The 18,165-nt window shown below is 39.9% G+C and overlaps 1 protein-coding gene and 1 long non-coding RNA gene across 3 annotated transcripts; one reads left to right on the top strand and one right to left on the bottom strand.

The window, feature by feature from the left end:
• Positions 1 to 4,596: 4,596 nt before the first annotated feature.
• LOC136278185 (uncharacterized) lies at positions 4,597 to 5,916 on the top strand. The gene is made up of 3 exons (XR_010716235.1): positions 4,597 to 4,714; positions 4,854 to 5,053; positions 5,671 to 5,916. It is a non-coding gene; the product is annotated as an uncharacterized lncRNA (long non-coding RNA).
• Positions 5,917 to 7,618: 1,702 nt separating this feature from the next.
• Positions 7,619 to 16,697, bottom strand: LOC136276750 (uncharacterized). 2 transcript variants are annotated; one of them, XM_066161584.1, is made up of 6 exons: positions 16,603 to 16,697; positions 12,169 to 13,147; positions 10,820 to 11,327; positions 10,241 to 10,434; positions 9,611 to 9,955; positions 7,619 to 8,929 (listed from the first exon to the last, which is right to left on the bottom strand). In XM_066161584.1, the coding sequence occupies exons 2-6, from the start codon at positions 13,131 to 13,133 to the stop codon at positions 8,494 to 8,496; spliced, it is 2,448 nt and encodes an 815-aa protein (XP_066017681.1). In that variant the 5' UTR covers positions 13,134 to 13,147; positions 16,603 to 16,697; the 3' UTR covers positions 7,619 to 8,493. The 2 variants fall into 2 exon arrangements, with proteins under 2 accessions (XP_066017681.1, XP_066017680.1); XM_066161583.1 differs by lacking the exon at positions 16,603 to 16,697 and adding an exon at positions 16,340 to 16,442.
• Between the last annotated feature and the right edge of the window lie 1,468 nt (positions 16,698 to 18,165).

Below are 18,165 nucleotides of genomic sequence, written 5' to 3'. Positions count from 1 at the left end.
GCCAAGAAATAATGAAAATTGGAAAATAATTTGGAGATTGCCTTGATTGTCAGGGGTAGGGCATCAACTGGGTTTGGCCATCGTCAATGAATTTCTGAGACACGAAAAACTTTTTTCGGCTCGTCTAATCACGCATCCAACACCTGTTTACTTTAAGTGGAAGTAATCTAATTATTAGGTCATAGAGAAAGAAATAACAAGTTTCATTTTTTTTACGTTTTTAATAACAACAACACAGAATAAATTTGAAAAGACGACTTTCCTTGGATTGTTTTCTTTTTTAGGACTGTTCTTATTCTGTTCTGAAAGTCACCTGCGAACAAAAGCAGAGTGCGAGATATCAATTCTGAATCAAATCCACAAACTTATGGTAATAATCGTTCTGGACAGGTCCCATGAAGTTGGCACCGTTCGTGCCTTCGTTTCAAGTACCTCATTGTGTTCTCATCGATCCCGAATCGCTCCTGTACCTCGTTGAAATGATGCTGGCTACCAGGTGTTTCTTTTTTTAAATCACTTGTTTAAAGCGAATGCTATCAAATTACTACTTAGAACCTAAGACATCGATCTCAGCGATATTTCAAAGCAATTTTTACGTGAAATTTGGTAGGTATCGCGACCTTTCTCAAACATGGTTGTTTCAGAGGTAATTCCTCGAACATAAATCAACTTAACGTATCTATTTTATTTTTTTTATTTTACATTTCTATTCCATTTTTAAATTTCACAGTACTTGTCCGATGGGTCGATGGCCAAGGTCTCTGACCAGTGTGGCCATTCCCTATGGGGTCACTGCGCCGCAACAACTCAACACGAAATTGTTTGAAGTCCCACCTGCTTTTTTCTTTATTCTTTTGTTTTTTGTTTGTTGGGGTTTTTTTTGTGTGTGATACGCGAAGAAATAATTGTAACCTATTCCAAGTATTAGATCTTTTCTATCTTTCTTCTGTGTATCACTGGCTTGACTAGCGATGTCGCTCGTGGTTGAAATCACAATCCAATCACAATGTTCAAAAAAGAGGCGCGAAACGCTCTGTTCACGAATTTGCAGGTGGCACGTAGGGCCAGTAAGTTGAGAGCGATCACTGGCGATTTTGTAGAAGAATTAAGTGTGAACATTGTAACATAAAAACTGTCACTTAAAATTTTGAAACAAAAAAGTTAGCGTTAGCAATCGTTTCTTTCATCTATACTTTTGTTCCATGTTGGACCAAACTATTCCCCTCCTTTCCTATGGCTTCCCCTTTGACAAAGTTACGCCTTGGTAAAAGTGGTGACCTCAAATTCAACGTGCACATGTTTTTTTATTCCCTCTGAATTAAACTCCCTCTTCGATATCTTTAACCTGTCCAGCTCCAGGAATAATTAGAATCCAATTTCTTTGCACTCTATCAAGAAATGTCACAAGCAAAGGTAATCACGAAATATCACGAAAGAGAAACTGTCGTGATCTTGAACAAAATTCTTACAGTTAGTAACAATAGGGAAAAAAACAGGCCAACAGGCGTTCGAATATAGCAAAATGATGTGAGGAGGTTTGGCCGACTTTCACACATTGGGTGCTAGTACTCGTGTGGTGTTTTAGTAGTGATCGCCATCTTTTTTCTAACAATGCCTTCATTCGTACTAAAATGTCCTATTCATCGAACCATTTCCGGTGTTTTGATCAGGCATCCATGAAAAGGAGGCTTGTTGCGTTGTCATGTAGCGTAGGCAGAACCGCAAGGCAAGGTTCAATCACAAAATTAAGCATGTCGTCTACACAATACTATTTCGATTTCATCGACCTTACCGGTTTCCCACAGAAATTTTTATGTGAGATTTGGTACGTATAGCGAACTCTTCAAGTCATGGTTGTCTCATGGTTATTCCAAATTTATATTTATTCACGTTGCAGTACTTGTCCAATGGTCGATGCTAAAATATGTAACTCATGTGGCCATTCCGTTTGCGGTCACTGCGCCGAACGAATGGAGGCAAACGGGGCACGTAACTGCCATATGTGCAGGCAGCCAAGAATGAGTTTCTGTCGAAACTTATTTGCGGCTAAAATGATGGAAGGCATAACAGCCAAGTGCCTGGGCTGTGAGAGGGATGTGCCCCTCGAGGATATCAGGCAGCATGTCCACGACTGCCAGGAAATTGAGCAGCATTGTGGCTTGTGCCCAGCAAAGTTTAAGCGGGGAGATGTGTTGCAACAAAAGTCAGTCTGCTCAGAAGAGGAGATATCGTGTGCCCGTGGGCAACAACTGATCCGCAAACAGGAAACCTATAAATTTGAAAGCATGTCCTGCCCCCTGGGGTGTACTACAACTATGAAAAGGTCAGATGGTAATGCTCAATGTAGTAAATGTTTAAAACGGGTTAAAGCTTTTTCGTAAAGCTTTATTAGTTGAACAAGGTAACAAAAAAGTGGTCGAGCGATCAAACTTGAGCTTAGAAATTCTGAGCGCTACAGGAGATACCAAGGTTCTAACGCTCTTCAGTGATGGTTCGGACAAATTATTTCGACAGATGGGAAGTATTCGCACTTTGCAAACTTTTGCGAGAATTTGTTGATCTACCATTAGGATACTGCTGTCGAGTCCATTTTCAAGTGTGACACTAGTTTTGCAGTCGGAACTAGAATGTAATTTTGAACTGAGCAAGATAACTTTGGACTAAGGCAATAGTTTTGAGACATTTGCACAAACTGATTTTGAGAAATTCGCACTTAAGTCTTGATGGATGACGTTTTTAATATCATTGGAAATTTCATTCTTTATCATAATTTTTTTGGCATGTTGAAAGTCTTCACGAGCAGGTGATTCTGGTACCTGGTCTCGTCATTTCCTTTACGTTTACATACATTTATCAGTAGTGGGCCTCGCGTGTGCAAAATGTTTCTTCTGAAAGCTTGCGCTTTGTCATTGTGGTAGATGTTCTGCAGAACATACTTTAGAACTTTTGCCAAGTGCGACGTATGCCTAACTGAATTTCATTAAAACTCGACGCGCACGTTTCAGGCATCCAGTCCGTTGGGCTGAACGCTAAAAAATTTAGGGTTTTGGAGGGGCTGAAAGAGGAACACATTTCAAACCTTTTCGTCCATTTGAGACTACAGAAGGCGATCATGTAACAATTAACTTTTTTCTACCGGTGGTGGTTTTGGGTGTCAATTAGACGCCACGTCAATGAGTTACATAAAACAATCATTATAGCGGCATGTTTACAACTTCGCCTTTATCGTGATCGTTAACTATGGCTTACTTACTTGCTCCTGTGTTTCAAACTCGACAAAGCGACGAATATCATGGTAATTATTTTCATTCTATAATTTGCAACTCTTTATGATATGCTTGACACGAAGATCGATCTGCCACAACTTCTCTAAGGGCCTGTTTACATGGAGGTGGGGGACCCTAGGTATGTGAGGTAACCTGCCTAACCGTGGTCGAAAAATAATACGCGTTTACATACAATCTTACAACCCCGGGGTGCTGGGATGAGTTTTCTTAAGGTTGTTGTTGCGCTTGCAATAAGAGACTCTGAGCATAGGCGTCGCAAGCTCACGTCTCGAGAAAGACGAAAGATTAATTCTCAGACACATATGTATTTATTCATAAAGGAAGACGCGTTGTGTTACGCGGTGTTAGGTTACGCGAGGAACTGTTGACTAAATACGTTATCAGGAATAGTTTGAAATATGGTCGATTTACAACGCTAATTATTCCGAAATGTGAACGTTTTACACTCCTTGTGCGTCCGTTGCAGTTTTTGGTGATTTCTGCCTTGAGACGGCTAGGAATGTACAAAGTTTTAATACACACGTGTTTCGCTTTAGAGCTTTCTGCCATGAAAGGGACTCCGGAGGAGGTGGGGGACCCCAGGTAGGTGAGGTAACCCGCCTAGGTGGGGTAACCCGCCTGTCCATATAATTTCCTATTTTATCTTGATCACGTTTACATGATAGGTGGGGTGACCCGCCTAGGCGGGCTACTCGGTCTGCCAGGTAGGGCAATCCCGTCAGCCGGGGTGACAATTTGCCATGTAAACGTCTCAAGGTGGGGTAACCCGCCTAGCCGGGGTCGCTTTCATGGCAGAGAGCTCTAAGGCGAAACACGTATGTTCTAAAACTTTGCATATTTCCCAGCCGTCTCATGATAGAAAACACCAGAAACCGCAACGGATACACAAGGAGTGTAAAATGTTCACATTTCGGAATATTTAGCGTTGTAAATCGACCATTTTTCAAACTATTCCTGATAACGTTTTAAGTCAACGGTTCCTCGCGTAACCTAACACCGCTTAACACAACGCGTGATGCTTTCATGAATAAATACATACGTGTCTTTTTTCTTTTTTCTCATCGAATTTTGGTTGAAAGCAACCCTCAGTTATAGAATGTCTGCTAGATGTCCGTTGCCGGTCTAGTTACAATAGCTTTTTTTAATTACACGTTTCTTTCTTTAGCTTTTAACGAAACTCTCTGTAGTCAAAATTAATTAGTAGGGGGTTGGCTGACTCTAACTGAAATTCTCTTCTTTCAAACGTAGATATTTGATTCCCGCCCACATGCTTACATGTGGAAAAGTAATGGATGTATGCTAGGTAGCTGGCTGTCTCACACATCTTCGCCGGGAAGAAATCGCGGTGCATGACAGCTGCTCCACTTCTCGCCATCTTGGCTTAATGGAGCAGGAAAGGTCAAAGACTTTGTGGGGAAGCAGTCATAGTAAGTTAAGATGCGTTCTTTTTTTTTTTAATTCGAACCCAAACCGTCAAACCTGGGGGCAACAATGGAGTTTTATTTATTTTACGAGGCTTTGATTTGTTTTCTGGATGTAACCTTATTGAATTTATTTCCTTCGCAGAATCGTCTCCTCGTCGTACCTGTTAGAGGGGAAGAAAAATCAGTCTTCACTCCGAGGATTCCGCCGGACATTCACGGCTCATTGGGGTCACCAATTTTCACAAAAGTTAGTAGGAAGTGGAAATTGCTATTGGACACACACCAGAAGAACCTTCAGGTCCACTACATTCAAGAGATGGATCCCATTTCATTGCTGGCAAGGTAACGTTTTGAATTAAAATTTTACGATAGGGAAAATATGTGGATTTGGATGAAGATCGAAAGTGAAAAACATGTCTAAGTTTTTCCTTCCAAAATTCACAGAGTGCCAAGTGAAACGGAATAATCTCCTGAGTAAACCGTTTAACCATCCTCGCGTGGGCACTATAATGAAATGTATTCCTGACTTTTCAGATCGCTGAAAAATAAGTTTTTCGCTCAACACAAGGTAGAATGAAACTTGAAAATCAGGTTAAAGCGCCTAAGTCATGGAATGTCTTGAAAACCGTGTGATAAAATCTCTAACAACTAAGGTTTCGAATGTTTCAGTGAACCGGGATATCAATCGCTTAAAAACTAAGCTTTGAAATAAGAAAAACCTAAAAAAAGACAAAAAGGCAAAAACCCGAACTAAAAGAGATCATAAAAAAAGCTGATCCCATGGCTCATAAAACCTTTTAGAAGAAACTTGGTTATGTTGTATCTTGGAAACCAGATAATCGCAATACTGTAAAAAAAATTCCTAGGTCACCGGATACCTCATGACGCATAACGGCACAGTTGTTAAACGTCCCAAAAATTAATGAATTAAAATAAAGATTGCTTGCTTTCTTCAACAGCTTCGCTGTCTTTACTGATGAACAGACAATCGAGGCCCATAATGAGATCGCTCCCTGGAGGATTTATCTCAAAGAAGGCAAGCACTTCGATGTTTCTTTGACCGGAAGAAAATCGGTGGAGGCCATCGTGATTAAAATGGAAGTCGTGAACCCACATGTCTGTGGCAGAAATAGGCGTTACGCGTTACGTTTTGCAGTTTCCTTTATCATGCTTGTAAATAAAAGAAATCAATAATGTTGCTGTTTAGTCACGGGGGCTAATCTTTTGTCCATTTATGTTTTTTACCAGTAACTAATCAATAAATTTTGATGAACATGTTATTTTTGCCTTTGAGTAATTAATCAGTTAGAATTATTTTAGCCTTTTTCAGGCTCTAACTCACTGGCGGGCAAGCGATGAACGACTGTTGTGTTTGTTTAAGGGAAACGGCTGCATGAACCCGCCATTTTCGTTCTTCTGCTCATTTCCATGAATCGAGAGCCTAGCAGAGGTTAGGGTTATTTGGCTCCCTCTCACTTTGACCAAAGAACTTTTTGTGTTTAACCGCCACCCATGAACTGTTGCAATCTTAAATCCAACCGGACAATCTTTCAGTTGTTCTGTCCCCGTGACTTACATCCAGAACGCTTTACATTCGGCGTTTTAAGAGTAATTCAAATTCATGCATCTGAGGGACTTTTTGTAGTCGTGCATTCTACTATATGCTTCTCAAATCATGCATGTTACGAACAATCTACGGTCGTGCACTCCAGAGCACAAAACTGTCGCATTTTGCGAACGCTTAATGCTCCCATTTTTGAAAACACTTCACGGCCGCATTTTAGGAAAACATGACTGGTGCACTTTTATTAAGAACACTTAACTGGCAAATTTTAATAAAACTTTACAGTCACAATTTACGATCTCTGGAAAATCGCATTAACTGGCGTATTTTACGAACACTCAACTAGCAAATTTTACGAACACGTAACAGTTGGAATTTAAGAACATTTAACAGTCGCATTTTACGAACATTTAACGGTCGCTTTTTATGGACTATCAACAGTTGCATTTTAATCGCTATTTACGTACATTTAAAGATCACTTTTTATGAATATTTAACAGACTCATTTACCATTCACATTTTACGAACGTTTGACAGTCGCGTTTTACGAACATGAAACCGTGGCATTTTAAGAATATTTAACGGGCGTATTTTCCGAACATTTAACAGCCGCGTTTTACGAATATTAAACGGTCGTATTTTACGAACATTTAACGGGCGCTTTTTACGAACATTTATCGGTCGCATTTTACGAACATTTAACGGGCGTATTTTACGAACATTGAACAGTCGCATTTTACGAACATTTAACGAGCGTATTTTACGAACATTTTACGGGCGTATTTTACGAACATTTAACGGGCGTACTTTACGAACTTTAACAGTCGCATTTTACGAACATTTAAAGAGCGTATTTTACGAACATTTTACGGGCGTATTTTACGAACACTTAACAGTCGCGTTTTACGAACATTTAACGGTCGCGTTTTAGGACAACTTTTAAGTCGCACATTTTCAAAAAATTTATTACATAACGCCATTCATTTGACCTTAATTACATAAGGGTTGTTTACTGGCACTGTTTTAAATAGGCCGTTTTATCATAAAATTAAATGGCTCTGTTACATAGCGCCTTCGGCCCTGAAACTGACCTTGATCCGATTGTTGTCCATGTATATTGAGAAAATTTGCATCAACATTGAAACGGTCTTTCAGTTCATGGAAGGTTTAATGCTTTTCCTCTATATTTAATTTCAAATTTCTTTTTTCATTTTTTTCACTTTCCTTATAGACGCTCACCCTAAAATGCCGCTCTTTATACAAAGGCTTTTACCCCTTGCTCTCATTTCCATTTCCAATCTTTTACTCCGTCAATTTAATCCAAATAAGATCCCACACAACCATAGCTCAACCACACCTTTATTTTGAAATAATTTTCACTCCATCGGTATTTTCATGCGATTCTTAGTTTAGCGATACTGGTGTCATGATACAATTTTAGCTAAATAAAATATAACCCTGAAAATACCAGTTTGTATGAAGCAGCTTGAGTAATTAACACAGATCGGAACTTAGCAACTTGAAAGTTTCTCTAAAACGGAATAGACCATCGCGAGGTAAACTGAACACCAAGGATCGATAGATATTACCTTTAGGAACTGACACTGAGGACTTTTCAAAATTGCCTCCACGTGTAATAGAGTTTTATGTCAATGCTAAGTGAGGCGGATGTTTTACCTTGCAATCATATGTACAACGCTAACAGTCCATCCCCTCGGTATTATCTTATTGAGGAGAGAAAAACTGAACTACAAGGCCTCGCTATGGAAGTGAAATTTAAGTAAGGCAATTAATTAGATCTTGATAACTCTGATTGGGTTGTTGCGCGTACAACGCGCTTTTGCTAATGAAAACAACGACCAAACTTCGTAATGATCAGCGGCTCTATTAGTTTAATCAAAAGAACATAGTTTTATGGTTTAACTTGTCTTCCCATAGTTTTCTAAATATCTTCAGTCCTGTTAAGAGATGATATCTCGCTCTTTAACAGTTACTACGACAAACCTTCATACTTTGTAATAAGAACCGGATCACATTTGCATCCTGGCCCCCATTAAAAAGGGTAGCCTTCAATTTAGACAGGAACATCGTCAACGTTCAAATTTCAACGGTTCTATAAGACATAGTCAAACGAGATATCCTCCCTTACAATGGCACGAATCTTAACTATTAACTACTCTTTAAGTGACTGCCGGCTTTATCGGAATCTTATTTGAAGTTAAGCCGTATCTGTCACCTCGATCTGGATGTCAGCAGCCAGGAATTCAGCGGCTTCAGCCTCTACGCATCCGTTGTATCCTTCTCGATGGTACGCAGCGAACATGCGGGGAGTGAAAAACTGATTGGCCGTGATGTGTTGTGGGAAGACACCGCATAGGTAATTCGACAACTTTTGGCACTTGAAACTATGACAGCTCTCACAGCAACAAAAGGTTAAATCGTCGACTTCATCGGCATCTTGCTGAGGACTCTCTCCCCATTTAGCTGCTTCGAGATCTACGTCTATGTCACGTAGAGCGTCTTTCCATGGCACTGGTTCTTCTTTCCGAACACCTTTAACAGGATGTCTTGGGGAAATGAGGAGAATTTCACCCTCGCCAACTTTGGTTCCCTTTGAGTATTCGTCTTCTTTTTCATAGTAAGTAACTTTAAACCTGTCGATATCAAAATAAAATATTTTTGATTATGTTAAGTTAAGATCTTAAGTTATGTCGATAATGTTTGTTTCTTTGTTGTGATATTTGTTACATTACATTGCGGTGAACCTTTGGTAATTCATTTTGACTTTTCAAGAATTAACTGACTCTCGGAATTCGCAGGGCTTTAACACTAACTTATTATCTGAGTTGATAACGTAAATTGGTCACCGGAAAGAGTTTCTAAGCGAACTTTTCGAGCGTTAGCCCTTTGTCAGAGCGAATTACGAAGAGCTAACGCTCGAAACATCAGCATTTGAAACTCTTTACGGTGGCCAATTGACGTCATCAACTCAGTTTATAATACTTTATTACCCTGTTATACTCATCCACCAACGCAGCATCACAGTTTCTTCAGAAACTTACTCCCCTTCACACTGAAGTCTTTGACGCATAACTAAGAACCCAGAAATATCAGCCCACAAAAACAATGCAGCTAGAATGGAATTATTTTTTTGTAACTTTCAAACTTTTGAGCAAAAAATGGAGCCACCGTTTTCCATCAGGAATTAGAAAGCGCATACTTTCGAACAGCGGCGGTAATTCATCATCATTGTTGGCTCAAATAGATTTAATTTGTCTCCAAAAGAAAGATAAGCTGTGCTGACGAGTGCCTTTTTTTTTTTTTTTTTTCTTCACCTGTAGCTCCTTGGCTGGTGACCCTTTGGTGTATAAATAAAATTCTCCTTTAGATCTTCAATAATGTCACGGCCATCCATGCCATTAAAGGAACAGTGCAGCTTCTTACGAGCCAACTCCAAGGCGTCTAGTAAGCTTTCTCCCCATTCTATGTCATTAGTCTTGTGGCCACCGTCCACAACAACAATCTTGGGTAAGCGTTTCTTTAGGAGAGGAAGAATGGCAAGATTTTCGATGTGGCCGCCATCACTTAAGCGTAAGATAGGAGGGGGCATGGGGCCTTCGTTGGCAACAACCAACAACTCACGAATAAAGCGGACGAACGCGATATTGGTGATGAACCATCTGCCGAAGAAAGAGAAACAACGCTTTGGTACAAGTATTATAATTTGTTTTGTCACTTGCGAGGAACAAAGTAAAAATGTGAATCCTTACAGAGAATCGAACCTCACCCTTTCCAAAGTGTTGAGGTTCGATAATTCGTGGAAGACTCGTGCCCTGACTTTCTACCACTGAGTTAAAGAGAACTCAAAGATAAGCTAAGCCATTGTAAGGTTCCTATATGACAAGCATCGTATATATACCTTGGTAACTCATTCGACCATAAATGATTGGAAATTTTACTCTTACCTTGCTACCAGTTCGAGTTTGTTTGGGTTTTGACGTCCAGTCTTCATCACAGCAAAAAATACGAGCACTAGAAGCACGATGAAGAAAATCAAAACGCCAATGGCGACCCACGTCTCGCTACCCCCGGCAAAGTATACAAGTGGAAAGGTTACCAGGGGGAGACCTCGCAGAACCTCGACAAGAAAGGGTAGCATCTGCAAATGAAACAAGAAAAAATTCTCTCTTAAATGAAGCAAATTATGACCACTACATCGAAGGGGCCATTGGAATTTATTTCCAAGAGGAGAGCACCACTTTGTAAAATAGTATCACCTTCGTCAGAGTGCTTACGATCCGAAAAAAGGATGCTCACATCCTAGAATTATACAAAACAAACTCGTAAAATCCGGGGCTTCTCCTCATTAGAGTTTCTATCAGAATCCATCAAGCGCGCAGAAACACGCCTACAAGAACCAAATTTGTGGAAGTCAAGGCCAGACAAGATCTTATATATTGGAATAGCTGTATTGAAGGCTATGCGGGTTTTTATATTTTGGGGTATCTAACTGCTGAATTTATTTACCAACCACAAATGCTTACCCTCCAACAACAGTTTTCTTTCGTTGCACCTTCCCAGTCCGAAATCATAGATGCACCCATACCGAGACCCAACACGATTTGCAATTGCTTAATGCTCTCAGTTGACTTTTGATAGGCGCCCATGTGTCGAGCAACTGCAGCAGCGGATGTTGCCATGGCGGTCGACAGCTTAATGTCTTGAGGTTCAAGTTTTCCTTCGAACTGATCTTGTCCTGGTCGTCTATCCAAGCGTTCTATCTCTGTTGGCGACATCACTAGAAGTTCGTATTTCAACTCTTCCTCTCTCTCACCGATAAGCCATTCATTAACAACAATGTTCGACAAGTACTGCGGTTTGATTCCTTCCAGGTCACCAAGGGTCAAAGGTCCTTGCTCATTATCAGCAAGTTGCTCGTGCTTACTCGGCCTGGTGAAAAAGGTTCTTAAAACAAGGTCATCCATACCAATTCCGCCGCATCCTGATAAACCCACACTGGCGTTTGTGTAGAAAGCTTTCTGCAGCTTCCACCTAAGAGGCAAAATTCAATTGATTAGATGTGAGTAGCTGATCTCACCTATGAGAACCATTCAATTGTAGATGATTTGTGATTCAATTTTACCAGTATCGTAAGAATCTTTTTCAGTGAGATCCTAATGACTAGCCAGATCGCCTTATCGCGCTACCCCACCCCCCCTCCCTTACCTCCTTGCCGGGGAAACCTTTGGCGAGACTTGGTTGACCTGCTAAGAACGTTTGAGTTTTCTAAAGTTTTTCTTGCAAAAGGGAGCCCAAAAAGTATCCTGGTTATGCACTTTTTCTCAAATAACTACATTTATTTTCCTTTTCTAATGTATCACTGTCTCTATACCATAACTTTTAACCGTCCTTTGAACTTACTTTAAGCTTTTTTAACCTCTATAGTCAACGTTTTTCGTGTTTTGATCGATGGAAAGGATGATCAAGGTTAGTCTTCACGCAAAGTGTTAGCTAGTAAAAACTGACAACCTGAGTTCGAGGAAAGTGGCCCATTATTAGCACTGTTTGCAGTGATTCAACCTGATTTACAGCTGTTTCGAGAAAGATCGGGAAATAAAAGGACAAAGGTGCACGTGACAATCTGGAAAGGTAATCTGGGTATCCAAGTGAAATAAATAAATAAGTTCATCAAAACCCGCTATGCCTTGTCCTTACAGTGACGTTTTCTCAGATTTCCCTGAAAGCTTAAGCTGAAGGAATCGTGACCTGAAAAATACCCACATTGCCTTTCAAGGCTGTCACATGCACTTAAACGCTGTTTTTCGACAACCTTTCTCTGTTAAGCTGTAAACGACGTCCTAAAAGTTTCGGCTTGAGTTAATTTCACGCCTACCTGTTGAAGACATGAACGAGTCGCTGCTGAATAGCTCCTAAGGCTGGGACAAAATACAGAGCGATGCCAGAAGTAAAGAGGAGTGAATAGAAACGATGATCAGAGTACTCCACACCAAATACAGTGGCTTCAAAAACCTTCCAATACACGAAGTAAGCATAGAGATAAATTACTAGAACTAGAGACGATCTGCCTCTAAGAACCGGGAAGAAAAACCACACAAAAATAGAAAATACAAAGATTATGAGTTGCATCCAAGCAGGAGTCAAGTTAAAGAAGTAATAGATAAAGAACGGGATAAACGTGAAGGCAAATAGTAGACCGCTAATGGCAGAGACGATGAAAAGCTTTGATGACAAGGCAGTTTTTGATCTTTTTGCGGCCAAATAGAGAGCAATGAAAAGGATTGCCAGAACAGAAAACAGAACCACCCTTGTATAGGCCTTAGATCCAGGCTGTATAGGACACCGAGGCCTTCGTTCGCCAGCTGTGGCATTTCCTCCTGCAATTGGCCCTTGTCTCCTCGGGCTTGCTCTGCGATCTTCGCAATCTTCCTCTTCTTCGTCCTCGGCTCGCAGCAGATCTCCAAATATGAAATCGATGACGTAAGCAAGGGGGCAAACGTACGATCCCCACACGATTGTGGGCATTATAACTGAAACAAAAAGCATTAAAAAAAGCAGCACTATGGTGTCAAACATTCCGCTCAGTGTTTTCTGCCAGTTGCACATTAATCCAGCCCTCTCTCTCATGTGATCAAAGAACTCTGTGTGCCATTTTGGATCGTCTTTCTTTCCATGTCTGTATTTCCAGTCCAGGTAGGCCGTGCCTGTGTAACCTCCCCCCGACACGCAGCTTAGGTAGTCGATCTTGGCGTTGCGCTGTAAAAGCCTGCGCAGAACACCAGAGCATAGGGCCGCTGAACGGATACCACCTCCAGAGAAGGCAACTCCTGTTTCCGCCATCTTGACTTTAATCTCTGGATTTTTAAAAAAAGATGACATATTCATGAGTTACATTCACTGTGGCTTGTTTGTGGATCGGTCTGTCCGAAAACGATGTCTCGTTTTGAAAAGGGTTTTCCCAAAGGGTTTTCCTAAAGGATTTTTCCCAAAGGTATTCCTTCATTTTATATAATTGATTAAAAATAAAAACTCACCATAGTAATTTGCGGGAATATAAAGTAAATAGAGGAATTAAGAGGCGATCTCTGTAAGAGCGGTCCAGGGCATTTCGCATAGGAAAAAAGTTTTCCCTCAAACTTGGCCCAATAAACTATCTTTGGTAACAAGTATATAACACCACATTAGTTTCTGGAAATACGTTAAAATAAAATTTTTAGAGCTCTCAAAAGTCAAAGCTGCAAAAGGCCCTTTTTTGACCTCTTGCGATATCGAAAATTTCAAAAGTTGAATAGCCCGGTCCTCGTATCACACCGCATGCAGCAAAAAATATTTTGTATTCTTAAAGTGTGTGATATATAAGGTGTATAAAATGCATTTCAATTTTGATATTCGTTTATTCAGAGGCTCGTCATAATTTATTTAAATCCGATGAGACACTGGCAGAAACCAAACCCAGAGAAAGTAACAAAGGATATGCGAACTGCTTGCACAATAGATGGAGAGAGAATGTTCGATAGAACAGAGTGGTTATCCAACATACAGATTCAGGATTTCTTCTCGAGATTGTGCGATAAACAGTGATCTAAAATACAACAAGAATCGGGCGATGCCACCGACGCAGACGACCACTTGATAGAGGCATCCACGTCTGATGTAGACGAAGGGTGTTTGAGAGAGGCGAGGAACACAGTAATGCATGAGATAGGATTGAGACATCAAATCATGTTTGATATATATGATATGTGCTCGTTGGCAAGAGAAGCAAGGTTGCCTAGTCTCAAAGTCAAGATGCTGAGAGACATGTGCAAACATTTTGAGCTCGCATTCAAAATGCAAGATACAAATGCAGCACCTCTTGCAATAATGGAGGGAATGATGTCGGAGTGCAGTTGTTATGCAATCTAGTTATAACGTCCACCCGTTAATTATGCGAATGCGATATCCTTTTTCACAAGGACTCTTCAAACTTATGAACAGAGACTGTTATGCAGACAGGTGTGACGACCAAATATCATTTTTTCCCTTTCAGCTAGAAATCCGAGCCATCGCTGCTTTATTACGAGGGGAGAAGCAATTCAGGATAATTACACAATTGAATTACGTGACAGTGGTCACGGTGTATTACAGTGTGTGCTGTTATCGCCGGTTACACTAAATAGAATCCTGTAGTTTGGTTTTGAAATGTTTATACAGGTTTGAATAGCGTAAGCTGTCAGAACTCAAATATGAAATAACAGAAGCCAAATTTTTAAAAAAGAGCTTGCAAGCGCTAATCAAATTATGTTATTCGATACGTTGTTGTTGACGTCCTTCATCACGAGATATTAAAATTTGTTAAATTTTGGCCTTTTAAAATGTTTAAGGTATTAATCGATGTGGTCTTAAAGCTCTGTCTACTATATTTCTACTATATTTTCTACTTAAAATGGTTAAAATCTAAGATTTATCGAGCTACTCATATAAAACGGTCGGAGTTTGCTCAATGAACTAATTTGCATAATCGGCTGTCACGCTAGCAATACCGCTAAAAGTTTGAAGTCACCTCTGCGAAGAAAATCAATAAGTGCAAGATGTTTTTATATTTTTCTGCAGCCAAACATCTTATTAGTAGAAATCAAGCGGAGTTTTTAATGGTCTGGTCTGGACTTGAGCAATATCAACCAAGAAAGAAAGAGTACTTTTAACCAATTTCAGAGAGCTGTCCAACGAGTGTTTTTAAATAAATTATGACGAGCCTCTGAATAAACGAATATCAAAATTGAAATGCATTTTATACACCTTATATATCACACACTTTAAGAATACAAAATGTTTTTTGCTGCATGCGGTGTGATACGAGGACCGGGCTATTCAACTTTTAAAATTTTCGATATCGCAAGAGGTCAAAAAAGGGCCTTTTGCAGCTTTGACTTTTGAGAGCTCTAAAAATTTTATTTTAACGTATTTCCAGAAACTAATGTGGTGTTATATACTTGTTACCAAAGATAGTTTATTGGGCCAAGTTTGAGGGAAAACTTTTTTCCTATGCGAAATGCCCTGGACCGCTCTTACAGAGATCGCCTCTTAAAACACAGATTAGTAAAAATGGTCAGAAAAAGGAAAAGATCAACACGGATTGAATGCGGAAAGCTTGATACAGTTTGGGATAAGTCTTGAAGATGAATGCGCACAAACCGTGAAGAGACAACACCCGGATTACTCCTAATTAACGCCACGACGGACTAACGCTCGTCTTCGAAAACGTTTCTGATATCTCTAGAAAAATGCCTGCCTCGTTGCTACCATTATTTATTTGGTGAAACGTGTGGTTAGAATCTACGTAACAAAAGGGTTTCCTGTCATTACCTTCGGAAGTGGTTTGAAGTACTTATGAAATATTATCTAACTTAACGATCGCATATTTCGCTCCTATTTGCTTGATTAACATTATTCGATGCCAAAGTAGAGGACAGGATAATTTTGTAGAAAAGATAGCCTAAGTCAGTTGTTTTCAAATATATTTTTTTGGGCTTAAACTAAAAAGGCGCGCTTTTAGTCAATGCATTCCGCATCATCGATCACGCATACGGTTAAGTAATACAATTATTATAATTGTGTTTTAGTGCAAACTCAGTAACTCAAACGTGTATGTGTAACCGCATGTAATCTCGTCTGAAATAGCTAAGAGAAGCCTTTAATGAAAAGATGACTTAACACCACTCTCATAGAGGAAAAAAATGTAATCCAACAACTTAAAGACGTTGCTTCTCCCCAAAATTGTTGAGGTCATACAAAAACGTGACCTCCACGCGATCATGGACTTCGACCAATTCACGAGAGCTTTCGCAAAGCTAGAGGTGAAATGCCGTGATATCATCAGTGGGCTTGATATTAAAAAGAATATAAGCCCAAAACCTTTCAGTTATGTCCAGTTTCAACTGTAAAATCGGCCTAGGTTTCTCGGCGTTGTCAATACATCATAATTTCATTACTATATTTGCACTAAGGAATATCTTGTTTCTTACGCTTCACGAAACTAAAAGCGTACAATAGGAAACTGATCCTACCTCAAAAACCAAAGATTTACTCCTTGTGAGACGAATGAAAACTGCGAGTGGACTAAACTAAGCGTTGTTGACTGTCCGATGTTTGCACAGGCGAGTCACGTACATGAATATTTAAAAACATTTCTCAAGAGCCTTAGTCTATTTATTTGTCTACTCATTACGTCACTGAGCCATGTAACAAAACATTTACGCACGTTTATGGTTTCGTTGCATTCTAGGTGCGAGCGCAATTACTTTTCGCATTTAATTGCTCTACCGCATACCTTCCCGAAATCGTCGTTGCCTGAGGGACTTGCTGAGTTACTAACTAGATAAATGCGATGATCTCCGCCAAAGCTAGTCTGGATGTGCCTCATAGTACGAGTTGTGTCACTCATGTCGAATGGGTAATTTGAACTCAAGTGCATGCTTTCGCGTCCACTGATCCGCAGGCTCATCCGCTGAGACCACGAACGACTTCAATGCAGTTGATCAATATCGACAATAAATGATTCGAAACACAACTGAACATTATACAAATCACACTAAGGGTAGGAAAAACTGATGTACTCGTTCCAAAGAAATTTCATGCTGAATGTCTTGTGATTTTTGTGAAAATATTCCACCTTCTGTCGGATTTACACGATCATGTGAAATTTGGAAACGATATGTGAAGAAGAATATTAAAAAGCAACAACGAATGAATCCTGCTGCGAGGATCTCCTAATTTCAAGCAACACTTCTTTTTGTTACATATCGATCTATATTGATCTCACTGATTTACCCGACACCTTGTAAAGAAATATAAATTACTGTGAGTTCTTTATAATATTGTCATTTTGTGTTGTTCGTGGATCGCACTGGTTTTTTACTAGGTGATATAACTATTGTTGTTTTCTTTATATAAGCAAATGCTTTAATGGGTCGCCCATGCTAATTGACCCATAAACAAACAAATTGTGATCGTAAAAGCAAAGCTATCATTCCTTTGAGACCCTATAATACCCAGAGAAATCCTGCTTGTGAATAGTGCAGAATAATTGAAATTTTGTTAGGACCACCCCAAGGGTTTTTTTGGGCCCGGTTCAGACGGCGTACTTCAGCCGCGCCGAATCAAATTCAACGATAGGCCAACCTAAATTAGTTAATCCAGGCTGAATTGATTCAAACACCGAACTTTACTCGGTCGAAATTAACTAATCGAAGAAAATTAAAATTCGGTCATTGGTTTAGCATACAATTGTAAACATGGCGGACGACATGGATTCCGGCAGCAATCTGCGAGCAAGAGCCTTTCTTCTGCTCAAAATGATGGGAAACAGTGCTGAAAGAAGAAGAATGTAAACTGTCTTAAAGGCGACGCTTTTTCCAGCGACCCATCCATGGTAATCTTCGTCTTCTTCAAAAATTGAACATTTATTACAAATTGGGATTCTACATTTCAAGCAAGTATATTTGGTCGTGCAGAAACACGAACAACAAATGTCACCATCGTGCAGTTTGGCCCGCCAAGCCGCCATTTTCCTCCTGCAAAACACTGCTATGCGCATGCTCTTGAGTAAAAAATAAAAACATTAAAATAATGTGTGCATTTGGTTCGGTTCAGTTGAAGTATGGCGTCTGAATCAAAGCCGCTCTACAGCCGTTCTTCTCGGCTGAGCCAGGCGGAATTAATTGATTAAGCCGATCTAAATTAAATCAGCCTTTCCGAGTTGATTCAGACGCCGTACTTCACATGAACTTAATTCGTTGTATTTGATTCGGCTCGGCTGAAGTACGGCGTCTGAACTGGACCTTAACCCCTTTATCAACATATAAACCGACCAATCAAATCTTCTTGGAAGCCG

Source organism: Pocillopora verrucosa, chromosome 14 (genome assembly GCF_036669915.1).
Source record: "Pocillopora verrucosa isolate sample1 chromosome 14, ASM3666991v2, whole genome shotgun sequence".
Classification (NCBI taxonomy): Eukaryota; Metazoa; Cnidaria; class Anthozoa; order Scleractinia; family Pocilloporidae; genus Pocillopora; species Pocillopora verrucosa.
The sequence above is the reverse complement of the archived record's forward strand: the minus strand, read 5'-3'. Positions and strand labels throughout refer to the sequence as shown.